The following is a 27,576-nucleotide window of genomic DNA, read 5'->3' on the forward strand; positions in this document are numbered from 1 at the left end:
TATGTATGTATGTATGTATGTATGTATGTATGTATGTATGTATGTATGTATGTATGTATGTATGTATGTATGTATGTATGTATGTATGTATGTATGTATGTATGTATGTATGTATGTATGTATGTATGTATGTATGTATGTATGTATGTATGTATGTATGTATGTATGTATGTATGTATATATTTATGTATGTATGGATGGATGAATTTTTAATTAATGACAGACTGTCACACAGTCGATTGCATTTTATTTTTGAACAGTTTTTATCAATTTAAAAGCCATCATTAAGCATTATTAACAGTTGGTTTGATCCAATAAATTGAAAAAATATTTTCAAATAAATTTTTTATTGTTTAATTTAATTATTTTTATTAGAATTATGAACCTTTGGTTGGTTTTTATTTATTTTTGGCATTTTGCAAAATAATTCATAAATTCAAAATAGGAAAATGTCTTGTTTTAAAAAAGATAAGCTAACCAAGCGTTTAATTCTGACAGCGTAAGTTATGTGCTACCCAGCGGGCATCATTTAAAATGTTCTTTTTTTAAAATTTAACATCTTTGCAGAACTGAACGTTTTTAAGTTTTTTGAAAAAATAGTGAAATAAATTTTAATTTAAAAACTTATTAAAAGAAAAACTATAGCATGCTAATCAATCATAAACTGATAGATAACAACACAAACATTAATAAGTTCACGCACATTTTCATGTGCATGCGCCTGTATGTATGTGTGTTCTTTTGTGTATGTGTATGTGTATGTATATATATTTGTATATATATATATATATATATATATATATACACATTTACTTTTTAGTTATTTATATAGCTGTTCATTCAGTATTTAAATGAATTTATTTGGAAGTAATTGCGATAGAATGTTGGATCACTGTGCAGTTAACAGGACTGTTGATCGTTGACGTCATTTCCGCCGGCGATTTTGCTCGCAACGAATAACTCATCCCATTTTAATAATTTTTATGACTTTGCTGAGTAAATTTTTCATTTCAATCATTAATTTTTTTTTTATTTAGGTCACAATCATCATCACAGTGGTCGACACAGCTGTGAATTTGAATAAAAAAATGTTTTAAATGTCAAGGTCGGTTTCTATGGCGTGCCATTCCCACCTAGTTAGATTATTTTTACCGTCAACATATTTTACCCGCTGTTATGTTGCATTTGAAATCTATTATTATTATCATTACATATTTTTATTACACATATTTATATACAGCATTATATGAATTCTACCGAATTGTTGGCATTAATCAATTTAAATTTTGTCTTGGCATTAATCAATTTAAAGTTTGTTTAGTTTATATACATACAATACTGTATAAAATGTGGTCTCCTTCCAATATTTTTATTATTATTAATATATATTTCTATCATTATTATTATCGTTATTCTTCATATTATTTCTGCTATTATTATATTTATGGTTATTATTGTTTATATTATTTATATTAGTTTTACCGGTTCTGAGCCAAAGAATAAAGACTAAGCAATATTATTTTTTCAAAAAAAAAAAATTTGCTAAGTTTGTTTTTCAAACGCAAAACTTAAAACATTAACATCATGACATCGTCTTAACTAGATACATTTACTTATATATAAATATAAATAAATAAATAAATATGCATATATAGAAAAAGTAAGAGAGGGAGAGAAAAAGAGAGAGAGAGAGAACGAAAAAAAAGGAAAATAAAAGAGAAAAAATATATATGTGTATGTGAGTGCGTGTGTGTGTGTGCGTGTGTGCGTGTGCGTGTGTGTGTAGTAACAAAAACCATTGATTCAGTATCTTTTTTGTGCTAAAATATCATTGTTTTATTCTAAACGTGTATTCTTAACTTATATAGTTTATTTAACAAATGGTAAAAAAACAACGGATACATATATAAATATATTTGTGTATGTGTGTGTCTAGGGGTATGTATATGTGTATCTGTATGTCTATGTGTGTATTTGTATATGTGAGTGTGTGTTTGTTTGTGTGTTGTATGTGTGTGCGTGCGTGCATGTGTGTGTGAGTGTGTAACAACTGCAGATGATAACAATACATGCGGCTAACAATATATGTGAAATATACACTGAAGTCTGTTTTACGCTAAACACACCACTTACGTCAAACGTTTTGCGATGATAATAATAATAGGTAATTAAAAAAACATGATAATAAATTAAATGAAATTTTTGAGCAATAAAAAATAAAAATCATAAAACAAATTTAAAGAAATAAATAATTCATCGATTTGGACATTCATCACCATCATGCGACTTTCTTCCTATTGACAATCCTATCAAATAAAAAACAATTTAGAAGCAAATTTACTGCAAAATTCAAACATATGTACCCGTTTAATGGCTAGAAATATGTATACATATAAAAAAAACACACACCACCACCACACACCCACTCTCTCTCTCTCTCTGTTTTACGCTAAACACACCACTTACGTCAAACGTTTTGCGATGATAATAATAATAGGTAATTAATAATTGCTATAATAAACCGTACATCAGTCTAAATGTTTATAAAAAAAACCGCTTTCTTCGCATTAGAGAAATTTGAATTTACATCAAATCGTTTACATTGATTTACACGGATATATATGTATAATATATATAAATAATATATATATATATATATATATATATATATATGTGTGTGTGTGTGTGTGTGTGTGTGTGTGTGTGTGTGTGTGTGTGTGTGTGTGTGTGTGTGTTAATTTAAACACGCACGTACAAAAGATACACGAATAAATTATACAAATTAACTATATTGAAATCTACATAGCCGTAACGACAACAACAATGATAATGTCACTTCCACTGACTGACACTAACAACATTTTATTAATAATGTAAAACGCTACATAAATTGTTTTTTAAAAATTTGCCAACGGCTGTATGTACCATAAATATAAAAAACTAGTTTTTATATCTTTTGACTCTACCTACATCTACCATTTCTATGTTAACGATAATGCAATGAATTGTCACGATTTTGTTTTATTTCTATGTTTTCTATTGATTTTTTTCTAATTAATTTTATAAATTTTTTACAACAAAATATCTCGTCAATTACACAAATATAATATATTTCTGCAATTATCTAATTAATATTAATTAGCTACTGGTAGCAACTTGACCGGATTGGTTAGGTAACTAGGTCAATAGGTCACAGGTTGAAAATCCCCGCCTCCCATTGGCCGCTGATCCGGATTTGAAAAAGGGTTGGGCCTAAACGGGTCGACCTGACCTTGCTGGGGATATGATGGGGGAAATGGGTTCTGGGGCATGGCTGATTGTTGTTGAGGGGGTTGCTGTTGTTGGGGTTGTTTAGTCGAACCCAAGACCTCTGGGTCGTACCCGGCAGAGAAGGGCTCACTAACTCCTTTGCGATACTTCATGACGGCCAGGACCGTATTCCCTGCCTGTTTGGTTTGGGGGAGGAATTTTGTTTATTTGTAATTTTTTTAATTCGATTTATTAATAGTTCGTAGTTCATTTAAAGAAGTGATTTTTATGGATGTAATGTGTTTGATTGTTTGTTCACACTTGGTTGAAGAATAATTAAAGTAACCAGACAGGTTTTGAATCGCTTGTGTAAGTATCAATTGAATAAATATATTTTTGTACATAAATGCTTATAATTCATTCGTTTTTTCACATTTTCCATCTCATAAACATAAAATTATTCCCGTTCGTCGCTAATTATTTCAATTTCTTCAGGAATAATAACAGCAGCAGCCGCAACGCTACCATCTCAGACGTTAGCAAACAAGCAGCAGCAGCAGCAAACTAACGAAAGTAGCGACAGAAAACACGGAAAAGACAACTGCCGCTTCTACGCCACTCTCTCCCCAATCACTTTTGTCCACCTCAGTACGTCGCCAGGTGTCAGCCAGGTAGCAAAAATTCACGAAGTATAGAAATGTCCATAAACCTGTTAAAGAAGTCGCATTGATTTCATTATACATTTTTAATGTGTTATATAGTACGAAGTAACATTAGCACTGTTACGCGCGCGCGTGTGTGTGTGTGTGTGTATGTGTGTGTTTGTGTGTGCATGTGTTTGTATGTGGGTGGGTGGGTTTGTATGTGTGTGCGTGTGTGTGCTTTGTATGTGTGTATACATTATAACATCTATATAATGAAACGTGATATATTTGGTCGTAGTAATAGTAGGTATAGTGGAAATTATTTATAGCAGCAGCAAAAGCAGCCACAACTACTACTGAAGGTCGATTGTACAAGCGCACGTTCTTAATTGATATCGATTTTTAGAAACAAAATAATTGAGAGAAAATGACCGAGAAAAAGAGAGAGAGGAGAGAGAGAGAGAGAGAGAAGGAAGACGGGAAATACATTGCAAGACCTATGCGAACTAACCATCTAAGAACCAAATGACAAAACAGCAACAACCAAAAACAGCAACCAACAACAACACCCCCACCAACAACAGCAACACAACAACAACAACAGCAAACCTGAGAATCCCATATCGAACATAACAGCATACTTCCTATGCTGAACACTGCTCAGATTCTCAAAGTAGAAATCAATGCCGAGAAGTGCCAGAAGACCCAGGAATGCTAGGACCCCCACCGTCGTGCCAAACCCGCAGGCGTTGCTGTCTCCGTTGTAGCGACAGACGTCGTTTTCCCATGCCTGGCTCGATATGCACCCGAAAACTATAATCGAGAAGAACTGTGGTGTACGTGTGTTTGTGTGTGTGTTGTGTGTATGTATGTGGGTTGTGTGTAAGTGTGTGAGTTTGTTTGTGTGATTTGGTTAATGTTAAATTATTGTTATTCACAAAGGTAGTTATAATGGTTTTTATAACAAATAATATTCATTTAATTGAGTTCAGTTTCAATTTTCAGCTTTAATTGGGAATGATATTTTTCCTTGGTTTCATAATATAAATGGTTCACACACGTAATACATATGATAGTTCTAAAAGGCTAGCTCAGGCAGAATTCGAAACTCCTAAGCAGGTAGCCACGATCCAAAACATAGCACTCTTACTACCTACTCTTATCATTTACGTGTGTGTGTGCGTGTGCGTGTTGTGTGATGTGTGTAAAGAAAGAGAGAGAAGTGTATGTGTGTGTAACTTTTTAGGTTTTATTCTAGTATAGGGGTTACTGGACGCTCATTCGAATGATATATAGGCCAGTTGTATACGTATGTATGTATGTATGTGTGTGTATGGATGTATGTATGTGTGTATGTATGTATGTATGTATGCATGTATGTATGTATGTGTGTATGTATGTATACACAAATAAGACATCGCGTTATACAGAACCGCTGTTGGAATATTGATCCATGTTTAGGCGGATGGTGATTGTAAACAATCGTGCACCACATATGTGAGTGTGTGTGTACGTATGTGTATGAGTGTGTGTATGTATACGCATGTGTATGTTTGCGAATTAAACGTATATTCAATTAAGCGACCACCTAATCGACTGTACAACCAACCAATCAATCAACCAACTAACCAACCAAACAACCAACCAAACAACCAATTAACTAACTAATTAATAAGCCAACCGATTGTTAATTGAATAGATTAATTGATCGTTTTCATTCATTCGATTATGCATTCCGTTTGAATGCGTTTTACTGAAATGAAGGTCGTACCCGTAAGTGAAGTTTCACAAAAATCACTCACTCTTTTACTCACTCACGCACTCAACCAGCTATCTATCAACCATTAACTCTATCAAGACTTCTACTTTTGTCATTCAAACAACACCAGCCAGTCAATCATTTAACCAACAAACGGACCATTTGATCAACTAATCAATCAACCAACCAATCAATCAACCAACCAATCAACTAATCAATCAACTAATCAATCAACTAATCAATCAACCAATCGACCAAACAATCGATCAACCAATCAGCCGAACAATCAATCAACCAACCAATCAGCCAATCAATCAACCAATAAAAATACTTTTCAAACTTACCAGAGAGAGTAACCTCAGTATGACCTGGGGTTTTTTCAGGAAACCTATGACGTCAAACATTCCGGTTGCTTTCCCGGCTCCGTAAGCTCCCCCGCCGTTCATTATTATTATTCTTTATTATTATTATTATGATTCTAACTTAAATTATTAATTAATTATGTTAATTAATATTTGAAAAGTTAATTTTTCCTCTGTTATTTCCGAAGTTATCCGGCTGGTTATTTATGGCTAAAAAGAATTCAACTGGTTGGTTGGTTGTTTTGGCTTTATTCAGTTTTAATAATTTTGTTGTTCTTGTTATTATTATTATAGCTATTGAAAATCATTTCTATCGTTATCACTCTTGAATCTGTTTTATAAACTTGGAAACTAAAATTTTCTAGAAATAACAAAATTCTTATTATATATATATATATATATATATTTCTTTAAATAAATATATAAATATTTATTTATATTTATATATTGGTTTTTACTTATTCATTTGTCATAAAAGAACGATTTTTAATGTGAAAAAAAGCAGAGTTAGAGCAAGATGAACGCAGAGCCCTGATGGCAGTCAAGTCAAGATACGCTAATGCATGATAATAATTTTTAAAGTAGGAAAGAGACAGAGAGAGAGAGAGGGAGGGGGAAACGGGAGTTAGAGGGGGAGAGAAAGGGAGAGAGAAAGAGGAAGAGAAAAAAATAGAACAAAGAGAGATAGAAAGATAGGAGAGAGGAAAAAAGAGAATATTACTAAAATAGAAAATGGAAAAAGATTATAAGAGAAAAATAGAAAGAAAGAAAGGGAGATAGAGAGGAAGAGAAAGGAAAAGAACAAATGAAAAAAGACAGAGTGAAGACAATAAAGAATCAGACTAAGCAGTATAAAACCAGAGAAAGAGAGAGATTGAAGGAGAGAGGTAAAAGAAAACGTATAGAAGAAATTAATTGCAGAACATCGGAAAGAAAATTAGAAGAGAAAAGAGAGAGAGAGAGAGAGAGAGAGAACGATGAAAAGAGATATATAATAACGGAGTATTAAATTGAGAGAGGGGGAGAATAATAAAGGAATAGAGTAGAGAAGAGATGATAATGAGAAAAGAGAGGCATGGATATCGTGCATGCTAAGCAACGCGTTGCGTATGGCAAAGGAAATGCAACCTAGTTTGTGTGTGTCTGTGTGTATATTTGTATGTATGTGTGAATATCTGTATGTACGTGTGTGTGTATGTGTGAATATATGTCTGGAATTGTGTGTTTGAACATGTACGTTTAAGCATGCACATGTTTGTATATGTAAGTGTGTGGATGTTTGCATATTCATGCGAGCATGCGTGTACGTGTGTGTATATATATATACATTTTTGTGAGCATGTATGTATGTGTCTGTATGTTTGTGTTATGTTATTTTATGCTATAACATAAAAAAAACAAATTTGGGCAGACCTTTTAAAAAAACTATTTTTCCAGTGCCTTTTGATCAACGAGCTCTTGGAGACGTTCATTCCACATGGCTGTATTCATTTGAAAGAAATTTAAATTTGAATATTTGATAATATACCTAATCTATCTGGTATTTATTTATGTGTGTGTTTCAAAGTGAACTGCAAACTATTGTTTCTAAACTGGTTTTTGAAAGTGAGAGAAAAGGCTTGCAAATTAACACAAACAAAACAGAGTGCATGGTTATCAGTAAAAGCAAAACCGCCCCGATCTGCTCCATAATCATTTATGGTAAACAAGTGAAACCAGTCAACAACTTTAATTATCTCGGAAGTCTGGTTACCTCAGGTTGTAAATGTGGTATGGATATCAAACGAAGGATAGCTATGGCGAAAGATGCATACTCTAAAATGAAAAACATCCTCACCAACAGTAAAATCAATGAAAATTAAAACTGTTAGGGTGTTACATTATTCCTGAGCTAACTTACGGTTTTGAGTCCTGGGCAATTTCTATAGAAATAGAAAAAAAGATTAACGCTGCTGATATCTGGTTTTTGAGACGAATTATGAAAATTAGTTAGACCTCTCACACTTCGAATGAGGATGTATTAAAACAATCCGGTTATGAAAAGAGTCGAATAATCCGACGGGGTCAATAAAGTTTTTTGGTCACACCATGGGAAAGGAAAGAATGGAAAATTCAACAACTCTGGAAAGATTGCAAGAAAAAGAGATCGAACGACGAATAACATTCGTGAAGTTCTTGTGTCTTTTGTTGAATATCATCACATTTCAACTACTACAGTGTTAAATATCTAGTTTCGTAGAGGTCGATGGTCCTGAAAGGATAAGGCAGGAGAAAGAAAGAAAGTGTGTGTTATGTCATTATTTTCGGTTGAAATGAGTTTGGTTTAATTTGCCTTCTCACTCAAACTGAATAAAGAATACACACACATACACACACAAATACACACACAGCACACAAATATATGCACACACAGAGTTAACCAGAAAATTATTCAAAATTTAAAAAGAGACATTTAACGTTGTTAATATGCAATTGTATGTGTAAGAGCTAAAACCATTTAACTGTATTTGAAAAATTTGTACCATGTAAGTAACATCTTCAAGAGGGGAGGGGTGAAGGTCTGTCCCTAAAACTGCCCCCTTTGTTTCAGACATGTTTATGTTTATACAGAAGTTCCATACATACTCGAAAGTGTGAATTTTTATAGAATTTTCAATAAAAAATTTTTAACGTAATTTCAATTTTTTCGTACGTGCGTTTAACGTATACTTAAAATATTTAAGTACTGAGTAAATATTTATTGAATTTTTGAAAAACAATAAATATTTTTAACATTTTTTCAAATTTTTGTGTAATTGTGTGTATGTATGTGTGTGTGTTGTGTGTGTGTGTGCGTTTTGTTTGACACTTAAAGGAGAATATAATATAATATATGAATATAAATACTTTGTTCAATTATATTTAATCTACACTTTTACTTATATATCTATACATATACTGCTTATTTATTATTTATACCAAAAATACTAGCTGTGTGGAAATAACAATAATAATATATAATAATAATAATATATAATAATAATAATATAATAATAATAATATATAATAATAATATATTAAAGTAACAATAAATATTTGTGATAGATCAAAGAGCGCTGAGTACACTTATCCTCAAGTGACCTCGTATAAAATTATAAATAAAAAAATCCATTTTATTTAAATATTTAAAAATTATTCTATTAAAAGTTTGATTAGATATAGATGTATATATATATTTTAACATTTTAATATTTAAAAATTATTCTTTTAAAAGTTTGATTAGATATAGATGTATATATATATTTTAATATTTTAACATTTTAATATTTAAAAATTATTCTCTTAAAAGTTTGATTCATTAGTGATTAGTTAGATATAGATATATATTTTAATATTTTAACATTTTAATATTTAAAAATTATTCTCTAAAAAGTTTGATTATAGTTTGATAAAAGTTTGATATATATATATATATATATATATATATATATATATATATATATATATATATATATATATATATATATATATATATATATATTAGTTAGTTACACACACATGGAATACATCGTCGCGTTCGACGAATTGTGTCATTGATGAGTCCTTTGATGCGAGAACAAGCCTATTCTTGATGTACATTGACGACCACAGGTTCCGCAGACCCACACCCCTGTGCTGTTACCATCCCGGGCCACCTGCTTACGCCGTCCTCTTTTTCCAACTAGAGCTGCAATGCGCGCCTCCTCAAAGGCGGAAACTGCTGCTTGTGAGCGTGTCTTCCACCATGAACGCTCGAGCGCAACGACACCCAAGGTTTTAGAATCCAGTCCGACTTTTTTTAGGTTTTCCTTCAGATTATCTTTAAATCTGCGAACTGGACCGCTTGCAAGGCAAACTCCAGAAGCCAGCTGTCCGAAAAACACCTGTTTGGGAATTCTTGTTTCCGGCATGCGGATAACATGTCCCGCCCAACGAAACTGTGCCTGTAACAAAAACGCCTCGATACCCAAGATACCACACATTTCCAATACAGTCGTATTTGGCACCCTATCCTCCCATTTAACGTTAGCGATAACCCGTAGACATCTCATGAAACTGATCGAGTCTACGTATATAGCGCCTATAAGTAATCCATGTCTCACATCCATACAACATTGTGATTAACACAACTGCCTTATAGACAGATATTTTAGTAGCCAGCGACACACCCCGTTCCTTCCAAAGTCGTCCACTCAAACCACCAAAAGCAGCACCAGCCTTGGCAATCCTAACCGTAATTTCATCATCGATTGCAGTAGTGTTGGAGAGGTAGCTACCAAGGTAGCAAAATCGATCCACAGCGTTCAACTGCGAGCCACCAATAGTTACGATGGCTTTAGAATCCGACGAAATAGGATAGCTTTGGTGCAGAACCTCTGTTTTCTTCCTGCTCACCGTGAGTCCAAACCTTTCTGCAGTAGTGTGGAAACAGTTGAACAGAGCCTGAACTTCACTTTGTGTATGTGCAACCAAAGCGCAGTCATCTGCAAAGAGCAGGTCGCGGACTATTGTGGTTTGTGTTTTTGACTTCGTCTATAGGCGTCTGATGTTGAAAACGTCTCCATCCATGCGATAGCAGATTGGAATGCCCTCTACACAATGTTGAAAGGCGACTCGAAGCATTAGGGAGATGTTAAACAGCAAGGGAGCCATGACACACCCCTGCTTGGTACCATTCGTCACCTCAAAGTCCGGGGATCGATCACCATTTTCAACTACGGTTGCCCTCATGCCTTCATGGAAGGAGCGAATAATCGACACTAAAATCGGAGGACAACCGATCTTTTTGAGATATTTCCATAACGCTGAACGGTTGACGGAATCGAACGCCTTTGTTAAATCTATGAAGACGAAGAAAAGTTTGCGTTGTTGCTCACGACATTTTTCTTGAAGTTGTCTGGCAGTAAAAATCATATCCATAGTACCACGACCAGTCCGAAAGCCACACTGACCCTCTGGAAGAATACCAACATCATTGACGTACTTGGTTAGGCGGTTGACGATCACGCGGGCCAATATCTATCCAGGAATCGATAGCAGAGAAATGCCTCTGTGATCATCACAGCATGAACGATTCCCTTTCCGTTTGAATATGTGAATGATAAGGGCATCCTTAAAATCTTGAGGAACCGATTTCCTATCCCACATGTCTTGGAACATTGTCACCATCCTGGTTTTAAGTTCGATGACACCACATTTGAAGAGTTCTGCCGGCAGCCCGTCCAAACCCGGAGATTTTTCATTCGACATTTGGGTGATTGCTTTTTCCACTTTAGACAGGCTAGGGGGATCAGCAAGGACTGAGTCATCAAACCGGGATTCTTGATTTAGCACACTGTTGAAGTGTTCAGCCCAACGAGCCAGGATTCCATGGCCATCCTTGATGAGTGTTTGACCATCTTTAGACAGTACCGGGACACTACCGGAGCTGCGGGGACCAAACACAGTTTTCAGATTTCTGTAAAATGATTTCATGCCCCCGCGGCCGGCCGCTACTTGCAATTCATCAGCTCTGGCAGACCACCAAGATTCCTTCATCTGACGAAGCCTCCTCTGTGCAAAACTGCGTGCTTGCGTGTAGCATGCTTTCTTGACGCAGTCGCCCCTGTCATTCATCCAAGAAAGAGGGGTGCTGTGCATGTTGTCCAGCAGCCCACGTGCCTCCGTATCCTGATCGTCGAACCAGTCCCTATGCTTAATACGCTGATATCCAAGCACATTAACCGCAGCTATCTCTCCAATCTGCTTGAAATTTGATCATTCTGTGCTCTCATTTGTTGAAAACTCACCACACAATGCTTCGCGGAACAAATTTCTAGCTGACGGTTCTGTTAGCCGAGTCACATCCAGTTTGGCTTTCCTTACAGTTTTGTGATGCCTTCTGACTGGTTTAACAGTAAGAAACACCGACATCTTGATGAGGCGATGATCTGACCACATTGTTGATGCTCGCACCGCTTTAGTTAGACGAGCGAGACTAAGATCGCGTTGTCTGATAAGTATGTAGTCGATGAGATGCCAGTGTCCTGAACGTGGATGTTTCCAGCTAGTCTTCTTCCTGTCAGCCTTTTGGAAGACTGTATTTGTCACCACAAGATTGTGCTCTGTACAAAATTCGAGGAGCATGGTTCCATTTGAATTTTCCCTACCAACTCCATTTCGTCCAAGCACTTTTGGCCACAAGATGTGGTCTTTACCCACACAGGCGTTAAAATCACCCAAGACAAACAACTGATGGTTGTGTGGTGTTGAACAAACAGCGTCACCGAGCTGCTCATAAAACAAGCTCTTCTCCTCAAAAGTTGCTCCAAGCGTTGGCGCATAGCAGTGTGACCACCCTCCAGGTTGAGCTGCATCCTCATTAGGCGTGGTGAAATACCATAAGGTACCTCATGTACAGATTTCAGGAGTGTGCTACGAATGGCAAAGCCCACTCCACCAGTACGCACCTCACCTGCAGGATGACCTTGGCAAAAGAAGGTGTAACCAGCACCTCTCTCCTCAAACTGTGTTACTGCAGAGATTTTTGTCTCGCTGAGCGCAGCAACATCGATGTCATAACGCGCAAGTTCACGCGCAACAATGGCAGATCGACGCTCATGACACTTCCCAAGATCCAACATTGTCCGGACGTTCCATGAAGCCAAATTTAAAATTTTTCTTTTCTTTTGACCGCATAATAGGATACCCAGTCAGCCGCGGTAGGCTGACAAGGTCGGCAACATATTGGCTAGCTTTTTTTAGGACAGATTTTTTAGTCCCCTCTCCGGTTGGAGAAAGCAGTGCATCCCTGAATAGGGCTGCTTTGTCACCCTGGCAGGATACGAAAATTGCTGTAGCCATCAGCAACAAACGACCATCACACCAAGGCCACCTGTGTGTTGAGTTGTGACTAGACACTGCCAGTAGTACTCTCTACCTGTGCCCGTCGCCACTCGCCGCAGGACTTTGTTTGCACATCCATTCAAGCATCAGACCACCAAGACCACCTTCACACCGGTTGATTTAAGTGGAGCATGTTTGTGCGGCATGCTACACTCCCTCCTCCACAGGGATCGGTATCAGCAGGCACAACGAGTTGAGACACGCCGAGCGACCAGTGTGGACGCAGAAGTTTGGATGAAACTGCGGTGCAGTTTTATCCTCGTAGCCAACTATCCTGGCTAGATTTTTAACTGGGTTTACTCAGGCCTTTCCCAAGCGTGGGTATAGCCGCAAGGCTGCGGAAGTTTGAAATCAGTTTTCCTTCTCCTAGATGGTATTTCCTTACGAGCGCCATCCGCCCGGAACCTGGTTTAGGCGCCAGTAACTCGCCTTCGCCCTCTCCTGTTAGTTAGTAGCAGCCCCCGCCACGTGCAGGAAGGAGTAGGACTTCGATGGTGGTAGCGCGCACGCTACAAGCCTTTGGTGGCATTTTGTAGAACTGGGGAGTTCAGCCCCCAGATCACCACCGGCAAGCCATCGCGTTTGGGGGCCCCAAATAAAATTTTAACTCGTTTTAACTCACTCACACTGACACACACAACAAAGACAAACACACAGACGGACAGACAACCAGAGTCATGCTTTTGTACATGAATAAATACATTGTATAACGACGTAAATACTATACATAATATTTATAACATACATATTACATCGACTATATATACACTTCAAATATTTCACTCCACACCAATTTTAACTGAATTTTAAAATAAATTGCTGAACCATAAGTTATAATTATCATTGACATCCAATGTTTACTTGTTTACAAATTTAAATTTTGAAAAATAGGGATGGGCGAGTTAATGGCGGACAATAATAAAAGAGTTGTTTGGAGAGGCAAAGTGGAATTTATTCTGACGTGCGTGGGTTATGCCGTCGGCCTCGGAAATATTTGGCGGTTTCCTTATCTATGTTATAAAAATGGCGGGGGTATGAAACAAATTTTTATTTTGTTTTTAAAATATATAGTGGGGACTTTAAATTTACCACACACGCACACACACGCGCATGCACACACACTTATATACTTATACACATGCACGCACACATGCACGTACGCACACATATCTAAACATATATACCACAGGTGCTTTTTTGATCCCTTACTTTGGAACCCTTGCCTTGGTTGGCATACCCTTATTTTTTCTCGAACTTTCGTTCGGCCAGTTTGCAAGTCTAGGTCCAATTGCCATTTGGAAAATAAATCCGCTCTTCAAGGGTTTTTACGTTTTTACTACTATTTGTTTTTTAAGATTAATTGAAAATTGTTAACCTTTATTTATAAATAACTTTCGATCATATAATTATGTTTTATCTTTTTGATGATTTGTTTCTACTGAATAAATTCTTATTTTTGTATAATAAATTTGGAGCAATGCTCACACACACACGTACACACACTCACAAACACGAACGCGCACACACTCACACACAAAGGACTTGGTTACTCGATGGTGATAACAAACGTCATAATAACAAGTTACTACAACGTCATCATATCGTGGATCCTCTACTACGTATTCGCCTCCCTCAATTCAGTCCTGCCCTGGACCAGCTGTGGAAATATCTGGAACACGAAATTTTGCGCCACACCTGACATCTACAGGAATATCAGTAACTTTTGACTATTTTTGTTCTTTGTTGCGTGGCTCTGACATGTGCAGAACATGTGAATAAACGCACATTGCATGTGATAGGCTGGGATCTCTCTGCATTCGAACCCAGTAACTGCGACAGCAGTGCCAGGCATTTTAACCATTACACTGAAATTTTTATTTCCAGCTAACGGTAGCGTGATTGTAAATGGTTTGAACGTGACAGTCAATCAGTTGAGGACTCCAAGCGAGGAATACTTCTAGTGAGAATTAAAATTCATTAATCATGTCATCTTGTTTAATTTTCATTAAAATAAGTATTTTATTTTCCATTTTAATTTTTGTATAAATAGCTTTTTCGACTTTTCTCATTTGATTTATTAAATGGATATTTCAGATTATTACAATATCAAAACCGAAAATAAACTTAAATATGCCTGCCATTACATAAACTATACCTACTGATACAAAAACTATACCCAAATCTGAAAAAACACCTCAAAAATACTTCTTCTACGCCAAAAAGTAGGAAAGTTTTACAGATGTCCGGAGAGTTTGACAATGTTGGTCGTTTGGTTTGGCAGCTAGCGATATGCTTGCTTCTGTGCTGGTTCATTGTTTTCCTGGTGCTTATTAAAGGAATATCGTCGCTGGGAAAGGTTTTTATGGAATTTTTTCTTAATTTTGTTATTTATTTGGTTACTTATCTGCATTTTTTAAATAATTAATTAAATCGTAACAAAGTAAATTAGAGACTATTTATTTGTCGGTAACATTTTGTTGGGCAAATTAACACAAAGTCATATCGTTTGATTTCGTTTTCAGTTTTATCAACTTTATGTAACTTTTTAAAGTGTAAAAAATGATTTCGCAAACTTTTCTTTAAAATATAAAAAGTAATTTCAAATTTTTCCTCACCTAACGAGGTCGTCTACGTCACTTCAATCTTCCCCTACATCCTCCTAACCATCATGTTAATAAGGGGCGTGACCTTGGAAGGGGCGAGGGAGGGGCTCATATTCTATCTGAAACCTGATTGGTCGAAATTAAAGGAAGCTAAGGTAAGTACGAACGAATCAAGTAAAAACACATGCGCGCGCTTATACACGCAATTTATTTTTTCTCTCTTTCTCTCTCACACACACGCGCACACACATTGTTGCGTTCACACATACACACACACACACACACAAACAAACAAACAAAAACACACATATCTACATATACAAACACACACACACACACACAAACAAACAACAAACACACACACATACGTACAAACACACACACAAACACATATACATACAAGCACACACACGTACAACGTACACACGCACACACACAAAGGTTTGGAGTGACGCTGCCACACAAATATTTTTCTCATTGGCGCTGTGTTCGGGCGGTCTGATCGCTATGGCAAGCTATAACGCTTTCAAAAACAACTGTCACAGGTTTATTATTATTATTATTATTATTATTGTTTTTTGTATTTGTAGTAATAATAATAAGTAATTATAGCAATAATATAATAAACAAAATTTATAATAAATAGCGTTGTACTTATAAGTAACGATTATACTGAAGTTCTGACAGTAAATAAGACAATAATAATAATATATAAATAATAATAATAATAAATAAACAATGATTGACTAATCAAAAAATACGAATTAAAGCCACAATCTTATTTAAGTCGGTTTCAATTAAAATTTATTTGTCTTATATTTAACATAGAGTATATATATTTTATATGTGTGTTCGTCTGTCTGCACTGCATACGTGTGTGTCTAAGTGTGCGTGCGTGTGCGTGTGCCTATGTACTTAAATAAATAAAATGTGAAATAACAAAAAATGTAAGACAAACGAAATGAAAAACTAGTTTTAAAAAAATCGTGTCGTCATCATAATTTTATAATTAATTTAAAATTTTTTTTTACAGAGATTCAATACTAATACCGTTGATAAATTGTGGTACAAGTTTCTACGGTGGGTTTGCCATATTTTCCGTCCTTGGGTACATGGCAGCCAATAAAAATGTCCCGGTCAGTCAGGTGGCTGCCAGTGGTAAGTTACCTTGTTTGATTGGCTAATTTTGACCTTGAACTTTGAACATCTTTATAATCTTAACCCGAAAGTAAGGGCGAAAATGACGTCACGCACAAATGCATTTATTACACCTTATGGAGAAGATGATTAAGTGGCAGGCTAATAATTAACTGCAAAAGATTGCATAATGACCCAAATGTTTCCAGGTTAACTTTAAGTTCAAGTATACTTTAGTTCAATTCCCACCCAGAAATTCCGTGATTTGATTGAATGATTATATATGATATATATTTGAACTTTGAACTTTGTGTGTCATTGAGTTCATTGGCCACGATTCTCATACAGGATAAGGTCACCAAGACTTTTTGCTGAATAGAAATATAAAAATTAAAATTGAAAATAATAACAAAAAGCACTTAAATGCAACTATGAAATTATAGAATTAAACGAATTGGGCAGAGAACAAAATAATAATTTAACATAATATAATATAATTATAAAATAATTATCAACATAATATAATTATAATTATAGGTCCCGGGTTAGTATTTGTAGTATATCCGGAAGGATTGAGTACAATGCCAGTCTCTACGCTATGGAGTCTCCTCTTCTTTCTCATGATGCTGACACTAGGCTTAAGTTCCATGGTATGTAACACTTACTTACATGCAAAGTACTCCAGGTTTTACGTGGTTACTTGGTATACTTTTAGTTTTACATGGTACTTTAGATATTACACAGTACTTCAGGTTTTACATGGTAGCATGGTACTTTAGATATTACATAGTACTTTATATATTACTTAGTAGTTTAAATATTACATGGTACTTTAGATATTAAGGTATGACACTACTTCTGATGCTGTGGCCATGCTAGGATGTAATGAAATTCTCTCATATCATGATTCACGTTCATTCATTCACCTAACTATAAAAATTATTTAAATAATTATAATAAATAATAAATGTTATTATTTTTGTTATTATTATTATTATTTCCTGACCCGGAAAGTTTTCAATGACGGAAAGCTTCTTCTGTGCGTTAATGGACGAGTTTGGAGAAATTTTCTTCAAAACTTCGCGAAGAGCTCTGACGACTAGAATTGTCTTCACGTGCCTATTTTATCTCATTGGACTCAGTATGGTTACAAATGTAGGTGAATTATTATGGGAATTAATTGTGATGAATTAATTGGGAATTATGAATTAATTAATTAACATAATTTATTCATTTAAATCACTCAAGGGAGGTTTCTACTTGTTTAGTCTAATCGATGCAGCTTTAAGCGGGTTTCCATTGCTGGTCGTCGGCGTCGTCGAAATCTTTCTATTGATTTACGTTTATGGTCAGTAAAGAATTTTTATATTTAAACTGACCAATTTAGAATAATTTATTAAAATGTTCAATAACTCGGCTATCTAGTAGTATGGATTTTTACGGACTCTCGATGGATTCAACAACACATACACACACACACACACACACATACACACACACACACACACAGTGTAGGTTCATGTAGTACGCGTTAATCCTTGCGATCGAACCCGGCACTGACTGGCTTTTTTACCATTTAAACATCTCGCCAGTCAATAGTGCTCGATTTATTGAAATTCAAATAATATGTTAGGTTGTAGAAATTTGAAGTATAATTTACCATAGTTATGTAATAAAATTTTTATACAAATTCAAATATTTGACAACTTTAATGGAAAATTAGATTCAAAGTTTAAAAAGATTTTCATTTGATAATTAAGATGAGCTATTTGTTTTACAGGATTAAAGAGATTTTCAGACGATATTGAGATGATGATCGGTCATAAACCAAACATCTACTTCAAAACTACGTGGTCCTTTGTATCTCCGGCGATCATCATCGTATGTTTCTTGTTGTTTTAAAAAGTGTAGTATTCGTCCTAGTGACGAAGTTATAAACTGTATAATGGAATGGTTGAGGTGCGTAAATTTGCGCGTATTTACCAATTCTGTCTGTCTGTTGTTGATACCTCTACAAATCGCTAAAGAAAATTTTTAATAGAATTAAAATACAAAGAAAAATAACTAATCCCAAACAGTTTACAATCGTATTCATGGGTGTGCAATACAGACCTTTAACATTATTCTCCGACACCTACATGTACCCCCCTCGAGCAGAAATAATCGTGTGGTCTATAACGGGAATATGCATTGCATTCATTCCTATCATGAGTCTAATCTATTTCTGCAGAAATGGCGGAGCAAAAGTACGTGGCGAAGTTTAACACTATTTTTAGGAAATAATCAGCAATAACATTATTAATTTTATGTTAAATTTGATTGTAGTTGTTGAAAGAGTTAACCACGCCCAGCGACAAGTGGGGGCCGGCTCTGGAGGAGCACAGATCGGGAAGGTACCAATTAAACGACCTCGTTCAACGAGTTGAGGTTCAAGCTGACGACGATATCGAGTCAAAGTCACAATCCGACGAATATCTAACTAATCTAAAACAAACCAAGTCAGCGATAATTATTAACGGTATAGATATAACAATGACGCCACCACAGGACAATTTTTTCAACAACGAAAATTCACGTGATATTACTAGCGAGGTCGATAACAGAGGGTTCGTCAAAGATGAGGCAGAATGTTTTACTGTGGAGGCGTGTGTATATAGAAGCAGATTATGAAGAATTGAATGGACGTTGTGAGGATACGAAAGTTAATTGTCAGTAGAGAACATACAAAACCATCAAATAAATTCTACCCACTTTTATTATTTGAAAAAAATGAACACAACACATTGTAAATGTACAACCATCTCAAACTGATCATCGAGACGTGTTAGAACGAATTTGCGTCCAGACCCGAGGCAGTCCACGAACGCTTAACAGAAATCTCTTACTCGTTTAAAATTGTATTTTCATAACTTCAGCGAAAAATAAATTAAAAATGTTTAAACAATAATGAATAAAATAGAGAAAATAACCTCCATAAATATAATAGTCACATTAAAATAAAACGAATGTGGCTCAGCAGCGTTCAAAAACTTTGTAGAGGTCGGGTAGGTTGGCCACTTGCAACAGACTCCCATCGTCAGCAGACGATTTCGGCGGAAGGAAGAAACTTTTAAGGGCGGGATAAATCACGTGCTCGATCGTCCATTTTTTTTCTTCCACGCGCGCATCGTCACTGCTCCCATTTTCAATAACCTCCGGGTTTTTAGAATTGCTATTTATAGACCGCGTATTTTCATTACTATCAACCTTATTATTATTATCATTATTCGAGGATTTAATTTCGTTTTTGAAGACATAAAACGAGCTAATTTCGCGACAGAGTGTCTTGAAGCATGGCTTCTCTTTGTCCCAGTTAACCTCTGTGGCCAATCGCAACACGAACGTATGTAGGTCATCGAGGTCAGGGGTCAGGTTATCCATTATCAGAGGCAGAGATAGTAGGTCACCGTTCTAAAAAATGTATTTCATAAGTTTATGAGTGACTTAGTAGTAACAACTCCGGCATTAATTCATCTGTGGAGCGAGCTATCCGACAGATATTTAATAGGTCATTAATCCAATCATTCTATCTATTCACCAACCAACCAATCACCTCAACATCAATCTTGATGGATAAATAATCCCAAAGCATGGCAGACTTGGATGACAGTAGTTCAACTACAAATTTGGATAAGTTATCCTTCGAGCCATCCTTCCTGCTCCAGCCATTCCTCTCGTCGTCCAATCCCAATATGGATAACTCGTAGATGGATGCCGGTTGCTAAGCAGCGGGAAGTTTTGATAATGATGATCATATTTTTCTTTTTTAAATTTCAAATTTATTAATTGAGATTTTAATAATAAAACATAATATAGAAACAAATCGATAAGATCAATCAAAACAACAACAATAATAATAACAATAGCAATAATAATAATAACAACAATAATACTAACTGACAATTTGATGACACCAAAGTTACCAAAATCTTCAATTAAAATCTGATAGAAAAATTCTTTGCTGTGGTGACGACGATGTTGGTAACAATAATAATAACAATAAAAAATAATAGCAATAATAATAAAAACGATATTGACAATAAAAATAATAAATCATCATCGTCATCATCACAACCTCATCTTATTAATATTCATGAGATACAGTTTGGTCTGGTGTTGTATTAGGCACCATTCCAAATCAACGCAGCCGACAAACGTAGAGTTTCTTATTATTTCTCTTATTCCTATTATTATTATTATAATTATTATTATTTATTCATATTAAATATTATATATACATATATATATAAACTTAGGAAAAACCCACCGCTATGTATGTTACTTTCAATTTCTTTTCTTAGCTGGAGTATGCTCGTCAATTTTATGTTTCTCTTCTTAGCCGCATTATTATTATTATTGTTGTTGCTTTTATTATTATTATTATTGATAGAATTTGAAGGAGATAATTCGGTAACACTGCGAATAATAATAATAATAACAATAGTACCCAAAGTTTATAAAGAAAATATAAACTGGAAGACGGAATTTAGCAGATGAAAGCTAACTCAATCTCCATAGCGGAAACGATTCGGCGATCCCCGACATCATCATCATCACCACCACCACCACCATCTTTACCATCATTATCACCACCACCATCATCGTCATCAGCGTTGCCATTTAGAATTTGGCCTTTATTGAATTTCCCGACGAGAAACGAGTCTATCTTTCTGGCTTTGTGGTCAGTTCGTATGGTCAAATGAGCACTGGTGTTTAAGCTGTTACCTATTGATGATCTTTGGTTCTTTCTTGCATTGTCTGCTATGGTCGACGATGATGACGATGACGTATTTTTTGGCTTTTCTTCGATTATTTTCAATGGCAGCATTGTCTTGCATTGTAATAACAATAATAATATCAGTATAATATAAATAATATTAAGCAACAAACAGTGTCATACATGCGGACACGCACGTACGCCCATTTCGAATTACACACACACGTGGGCACAAACAAACACACACACACACACACACACACACTTGCGTGTAGAATGTTCTAGATGTGTTGGAGCCCAGCAAACACGAATCCAACTGCCTCTGAACGCAGTCGAAAATTTCAGATTCGTACATGAAATGGACCTCACTCTTGGTTGGGTGCACGTTTACGTCAATGTTCTGGGGGCTGATTTCTAAACTGTCGCAATAATCAATCAATCAGTCCTTCATTCATTCATTCATTCATTCATTCATTCAATCAATCATTCATTCATCGTTATCATCATCCACCACACCTGATGTAAACAAATGGGTAACTTCCTTTAGGTAGATAAGCATTGTAAACGCTCTCAACTGCTTTGCGTAGATCTGTTGATTCAACACTGCGATCTGATTGGTCAATTGATGATGGGTCGGTTGGTGATTGGTCGGTTGGTGATTGGTCGGTTAGTGATTGGTCGGTTGGTGATTGGTCAGTTGATGATTGGTCAATTAATAATTTATTGGTTGATGGTTGGTTGATGATTGGTCAGTTAATAATTGTTCAACTGATGAAGCAAAGTTAAAAACAAAAAACGTAACTGACGATTGATGAATAGGATAAAGGCCCTTTTCTTAGAAGAGTAGTTGGCATTTGTTGCACATCCAGCTAATTTGAAGGACAATTTCTTATCTTCATGTTCAAATGATAAGATCTCTCTTGTGATTGAAATAAATTAGGGCGAATGATAATTAGCAAAACGTGGAGAGAAATGGAGAGAGAGAGAGAGAGAGAAAGAAAAAAAAGTAACTAAAAAAAGAGAAAGAGAGAGAGAGAGAGAGAGAGAGAGATAGTACAAGACAGAAAAAAAGAAACGTAGAAAATTTTAAACAGAGTGTGTGAACAAGAAAGATACAGATAAAAGGAGTCCCCCATCTGTCAATCATAACCCAAAAAATTGACTAAAATCGAACTTAGCAATGGACGATCCAAAGAGTAGGGCTATGTTATCCAATCTACTACTGCCTGACTGGGTCTTCAAATCTGGGTTAGTCTCATTTTGCTAAGTGGGATGTTCAGGTAGGTATTAATAGCGCCATGTATAATAAAATCAACATTGTTATAATTAGAGTCATAATTACCAAAAAAAATATATTGGTATTGGAAGGTCACCTTTTTTACAAGAAAACCAACATTTGGATTGTGTATGGCATATCTTAGGTAAAAAATAATATAATTATGTACAATAATGATAAAGGAATTATAAGAATAATAGTACATTACAATCAACAAGTCATTGACCATTTCCTCCATTCATTCATCTATCCATGCATTCATTCATCTATCCATGCATTCATTCATTTATCTATTTATACATTCATTCATCTATCCGTACATTTATTCATCTATCCAGACATTCATTCATCTATCTATACATTCATTCACCCATGCACACATCAATCCATCCATCCACTCATTCATCCATATCCCACCCACCTTGTTACGACATCAACAATTTTTTGATATTCTTCCGTTGCATTCTTTAGGATCAATCGTCTGGTTGGGACATTGTAAAATAGGTCCTCCACCTTATAATAATAATAAGAAAAAAAACAATAATAAAAAATATTTGCACATATTCCATATGTGTATGGTTAAATTAGGCTTATATGCTTTATAAAAACTTATATATACATACTTACACACACACACACAAATGCACGCATACACACACAGACCAACGCATATACACACACACACGCACACGCGCATACATACATATATACATAAACACAAATACGCACACATACTAACAATAATTTGAGTGCCGACGTTACCAGCACATGGTTTTAAGGACTCTTTTAATTTGCCATCTGAATATGTACCCCTATCGCCAACATTTTATAATTAGTAGCTGAGTATTAGTTTCAATAGTAGTAACAAAAGTAGTACTATAAGTATCATTATTGTTATTTATGTAATTATAATTGTGCTTTATTGTCGTAGTTTGCCAAAAAACATGAACAGAAAAAAGCGAACTTAAATGCACAAAGAGAATCAGAGGTCTTGGAAACGATGGTTATGTGGGCCACATGGCTTATACTGGCTAGGGCCTCACCTCTGAAGCCGTAGGTTGAAATGTTTGTAAGGTCTTCAAATTTTTTTAATTTACTCGTGGTGAATCGTTCGCATACTATATCCATATCTTCTTTCTGGAGAGGTTTTATTTATATTTTTTGGAAGTTTCCATTATGAATATTTGAAATAGACTAGAGGATTAGTAACAGCTTTTTATTGAAAACTAGTTAAAATTGTTCTAACTAATCTAAAAGAGTAAGATATACTAAAACACCGGTATTCCAGAACCATTGTCTTGTATTTGGAGGTACTTTAGTCCACCTTCTTGTAATATTATTGAAACATTTGTTGAACCAGCATCTAAACTAAAAAAATTATTTTAAAAAAGTTATATAATATATATTGTATATATATATATTATAAAGTATATATTGTATATTGCTCTATAACCAATTACTAAAACTAAATAAATGATTAGAAATAAATCTAACTAATTCTAATCTGATTCTTATTAATTAAAGTTAAATTAAAACTAACTGCTAATTACTAATAACTAATGCTAATCTAACTTCAATAACTATTTTTTAGGATTGATTCTTGATTGCCATTTCTAATGAAATTCTCAACTAGACTACTAACCTCTAACCATTTTGAACTAGCGAGGTAAAGATATTTAATTTTGAAACAGTAAAATATTGAAAGTTAAACTGAAAGTTACCAATTTTCAAGCATTTCTTTGACAGCATTAGCTGGACGTTGGATGACCTCTCCAGCCGCAATTCTGTTTATGACATCTTCGCTTAATCTAATTATCGATTTTATCGACATTTTGTTTTTTTATATTTAAACAATTGCAGTAATATTTTCAAAGTTCTTTCACTAATTTATATTGAAACAGTTTTCACATAAGCATTAGTGATTTTATATCTCAGTTTAATTTTCGCGGAAAGGACCATAAAACAATAATTTTTATTTTGTCGAAGTTATTTAGTCAATCATATCATACGTTATGTGATAACTTATTGTTACATATTCTATATATGTTAGTGTTAGAATTGCTAATATTTTCTAAAACTAACTACTTTTGATACAAAAAGCTAAAGTCATTATTCATCACATAATGAAACAAATAAAAATTTTGACAAAAGCGATTGAATTGATAAGAAAATTGAGAATAAGTTGTTCATTTATTATCTTCCTCCTCTTCCTTCAAATTGTTGGAAGCATTGATGCACGGCGTTTCTTTCACGTTCGTCCGCATCCGTCTTAAATCCTTGCTTCGGATCCTGGCGTAGTTTGCACAGGCCAGGCATATCTTATCAAGGAAAGACGGAACGCCCTTCTGTCATTTCAATTCATAAATTTTAGAAGTTACTTCATTTTTAATAAAAATTTCAATTAAATTTTTAAGTATCACTTCGTTTTTTAAGAAAATTTTTTGATTAAATTTGAAAAATTCAAATAAATTGTGGGGATATAAATTACTTTAGCTGCCCAGTTCAAAAACCATGTCGGGATTTTTGTTCCTGGCACTTCAGAGTAATGGCAGAAAGCTGAAACAATCGACAATCAATCAATCAACCAACCGATCAACCAATCAATCAATCAAAACCGTTTAAGTTATATATGAAAAAACACATTGCCATAACTAACAATTTATGATTTAATTTTAAAAAACTTTAACAATTCATTAAAAACAACTCAGTAAAGTACCCCGACATCCAGTATTGCCATCTGAAGTTAGCGCAATGGTCTGACTGCTTGACGAGACCCTAAGGACCCCTTTCTTATTGGGGACCAGCCTGTTCAAACTGTCGTCCACCTTCGATAATATCACCCAATAATGTTTGTTGTTGTACACTAATTCTCTCATTTCTTGTACGAACACGAACTAACAGTTGGGGTGTATGAAAATGCGCGGTTGATATTGTTTTCTGGTGACGATTCGATGATTTGTATCAGATGTTTTCTCATTAATATTCAATATTTGCCAATATTATTTGTGTATAAAATAGTTAAATTTAATCGAAAAATAGTTGTACACTGTAAAATAAAATAAATTTAATGTGTACAAATTTGAGAAAAATGGTTTTTACGTCGCGATTTGAGATTGGGAATGGTAGGGTAGTCAGCCAGTAACAGGCCTTGAAAGATGTCGTCGATATGACATTCACCTCTGCGTTATGTAGTATAATTAAGTAAAATTTTGAACTTTTTAACTAAAATTTATTGTAAAAAAAATTATAAACGACCAATAATTCAGCCGAAATAACCACCATTTTCTAATTAAACTACTTTTAAAAGCACCTTTCAAATACGGGTCCCATTTTTTTCTATAATCCAAATCAAGGACGGCCTCTGCGCATATGTTTGGCGGGGTATCAATCTTTCCATATAGCTTGAATGCAAATGAATTCGAATCCTAATAAATTTGAATAATTTTATACCATTTGTTTCATAATTTATCGAATATATTAACTCTATGACTGATTTACTTGACTGCTTTTGAAAACTTTGATGTCTTTATTGTATGACTCCGAGAAAAATTCCCATTTATTCAAAACCGGATTATTTATTTCCAAACAGGCATCGGCGAATTCCTCGTCACGAAACATTTCTTCTTATTTTAATTACATTTAATAGCAATAGTATGTTTATATTTTCATAACTTAGTCTGCTAATTCTACTAGAATTAATTTTATTTTTCTCTTTTGAAATATAAAACGAGATAAGAGTTTTGTATGTGCTACAATTAGCCGGTTAATAAAATTATTTTGATAAATAATTGTAAGTTTAACAACCAAAATAAAGAATTTAACTGTTTAATTTAATTATATATTTAATTCGGTATATAAAAACTTAATTCTCTTCGATGTTATTGTTATTTAAGTTTATATTATGATGACGTTTAAACAAGAGGTATGGTTTGTATTTTATCTCATAATGCATGAAAATTTCTACAAAGTTATCATTTTTATAGTTTCTTCGAATAAATATTTGATTAAAAAATTTATTTCATAAAGTTTTTTAAATTAAAATTTGGTATAATTCAAATTTCAAATTGATTTATTAAAGCCTGAAAAATGAAAACTAAAAAAATTTGCATGAAATTACCGAAATGAAGCTCTTCATATTTTATATAATTATTCATACTTTGCGATTCACTTTTATAAAATAAATATTAAAGACGATTTAATTTAAAATCTAGTATTTAATTTTAATTCATTATTTTATGGGAATTTTTATTTTTACAGTAAATTAGTGTATCAATTAATTCAACAAATAATATTAGTAATTAGTCGCTGTAAATAATAATTTTAAAATCAAGCATTTCACCTGAGAAATTTAGAAAATCAATTTTAAATTGAGTTTTATAAATTTTTGAAAATATATGGCTGATGACTATCAACATAATGAAGAGTACATTAATTACCAGCCTTCATGCAGGTATTTGTATTTGAGGCTATTCTTCTTTTGGTATTTTAATTTTTATTTAGTAATTTTTAATTTAATAATAATTATAAGAAGAGGGATTACATTAGATTAGAGATTAGCATTAGACTAATCATTAAATTACATTAGTTAAATTAAATTAAATTACATTAGTCACTAATGTAATTTAATCTAATTGATTGATTAATAATTAGCTGATTGACTGGTTAGTAGCAGGCTGGCTGATTGGTTAATGTTAGTTAATTGATAGATTGATTATTATATATTTAAATTTAAAAATTGATTTACAGACTATTAGAGGATTTAGTGAATGTCGATATCGACGTCGGCCAGTCCCCAATAGTTTACAGTCCTGATTATGATGTCACATTTGCCGGCATCGAGAAGTGGTATCCCTTAGATACGACAAGAGGGGCTAAAATTATACGTCT

At 34.2% G+C, this 27,576-nt stretch overlaps 6 protein-coding genes across 6 annotated transcripts in view; 2 read left to right on the forward strand and 4 right to left on the reverse strand.

The window, feature by feature from the left end:
• Positions 1-3,182: 3,182 nt before the first annotated feature.
• Positions 3,183-6,098, reverse strand: HELRODRAFT_168768 (hypothetical protein; the record flags this gene model as incomplete). Its single annotated transcript, XM_009014628.1, has 5 exons — positions 3,183-3,446; positions 3,819-3,958; positions 4,503-4,722; position 5,051; positions 6,010-6,098. 5 exons carry the CDS (start codon positions 6,096-6,098, stop codon positions 3,183-3,185), a joined length of 714 nt encoding a protein of 237 aa, XP_009012876.1.
• A 2,868-nt stretch (positions 6,099-8,966) lies between these two features.
• On the reverse strand, positions 8,967-12,655 carry HELRODRAFT_168769 (hypothetical protein; the record flags this gene model as incomplete). Its single annotated transcript, XM_009014629.1, has 3 exons — positions 8,967-8,984; positions 11,919-12,263; positions 12,422-12,655. 3 exons carry the CDS (start codon positions 12,653-12,655, stop codon positions 8,967-8,969), a joined length of 597 nt encoding a protein of 198 aa, XP_009012877.1.
• Positions 12,656-13,828: 1,173 nt separating this feature from the next.
• Positions 13,829-19,054, forward strand: HELRODRAFT_140021 (hypothetical protein; the record flags this gene model as incomplete). The annotated part of the gene is made up of 14 exons (XM_009014630.1): positions 13,829-13,949; positions 14,107-14,238; positions 14,457-14,633; positions 14,802-14,877; positions 15,141-15,273; positions 15,541-15,675; positions 15,962-16,065; positions 16,554-16,678; positions 17,195-17,307; positions 17,672-17,812; positions 17,906-18,005; positions 18,438-18,538; positions 18,736-18,915; positions 18,983-19,054. Coding segments are annotated over 14 exons (1,710 nt in total), but the record flags the coding sequence as incomplete, so codon positions are not given.
• HELRODRAFT_190644 (hypothetical protein) lies at positions 19,008-24,520 on the reverse strand (the record flags this gene model as incomplete). Its single annotated transcript, XM_009014631.1, has 16 exons — positions 19,008-20,107; positions 20,250-20,417; positions 20,594-20,657; positions 20,772-20,880; positions 20,964-21,112; positions 21,202-21,527; positions 21,679-21,832; positions 21,930-22,023; positions 22,220-22,332; positions 22,588-22,676; positions 22,787-22,829; positions 23,111-23,202; positions 23,429-23,501; positions 23,654-23,826; positions 23,967-24,057; positions 24,411-24,520. 16 exons carry the CDS (start codon positions 24,518-24,520, stop codon positions 19,670-19,672), a joined length of 2,286 nt encoding a protein of 761 aa, XP_009012879.1. The 3' UTR covers positions 19,008-19,669.
• A 463-nt stretch (positions 24,521-24,983) lies between these two features.
• HELRODRAFT_151661 (hypothetical protein) lies at positions 24,984-26,304 on the reverse strand (the record flags this gene model as incomplete). Its single annotated transcript, XM_009014632.1, has 6 exons — positions 24,984-25,034; positions 25,178-25,245; positions 25,406-25,583; positions 25,789-25,868; positions 26,000-26,114; positions 26,188-26,304. Coding segments are annotated over 6 exons (609 nt in total), but the record flags the coding sequence as incomplete, so codon positions are not given.
• A 1,153-nt stretch (positions 26,305-27,457) lies between these two features.
• The window catches only part of HELRODRAFT_74564 (hypothetical protein), a gene marked incomplete at both ends in the record, with an annotated part of 2,971 nt that continues 2,852 nt past the window's right edge, over positions 27,458-27,576 (forward strand). The window contains one exon of the mRNA XM_009014633.1: positions 27,458-27,576. This exon is cut by the window's right edge and continues 8 nt beyond it. Within this exon, the coding sequence (XP_009012881.1) occupies positions 27,458-27,576 (119 nt within the window).

Source organism: Helobdella robusta, assembly GCF_000326865.2.
Source record: "Helobdella robusta unplaced genomic scaffold HELROscaffold_14, whole genome shotgun sequence".
Lineage (NCBI taxonomy): Eukaryota > Metazoa > Annelida > Clitellata > Rhynchobdellida > Glossiphoniidae > Helobdella > Helobdella robusta.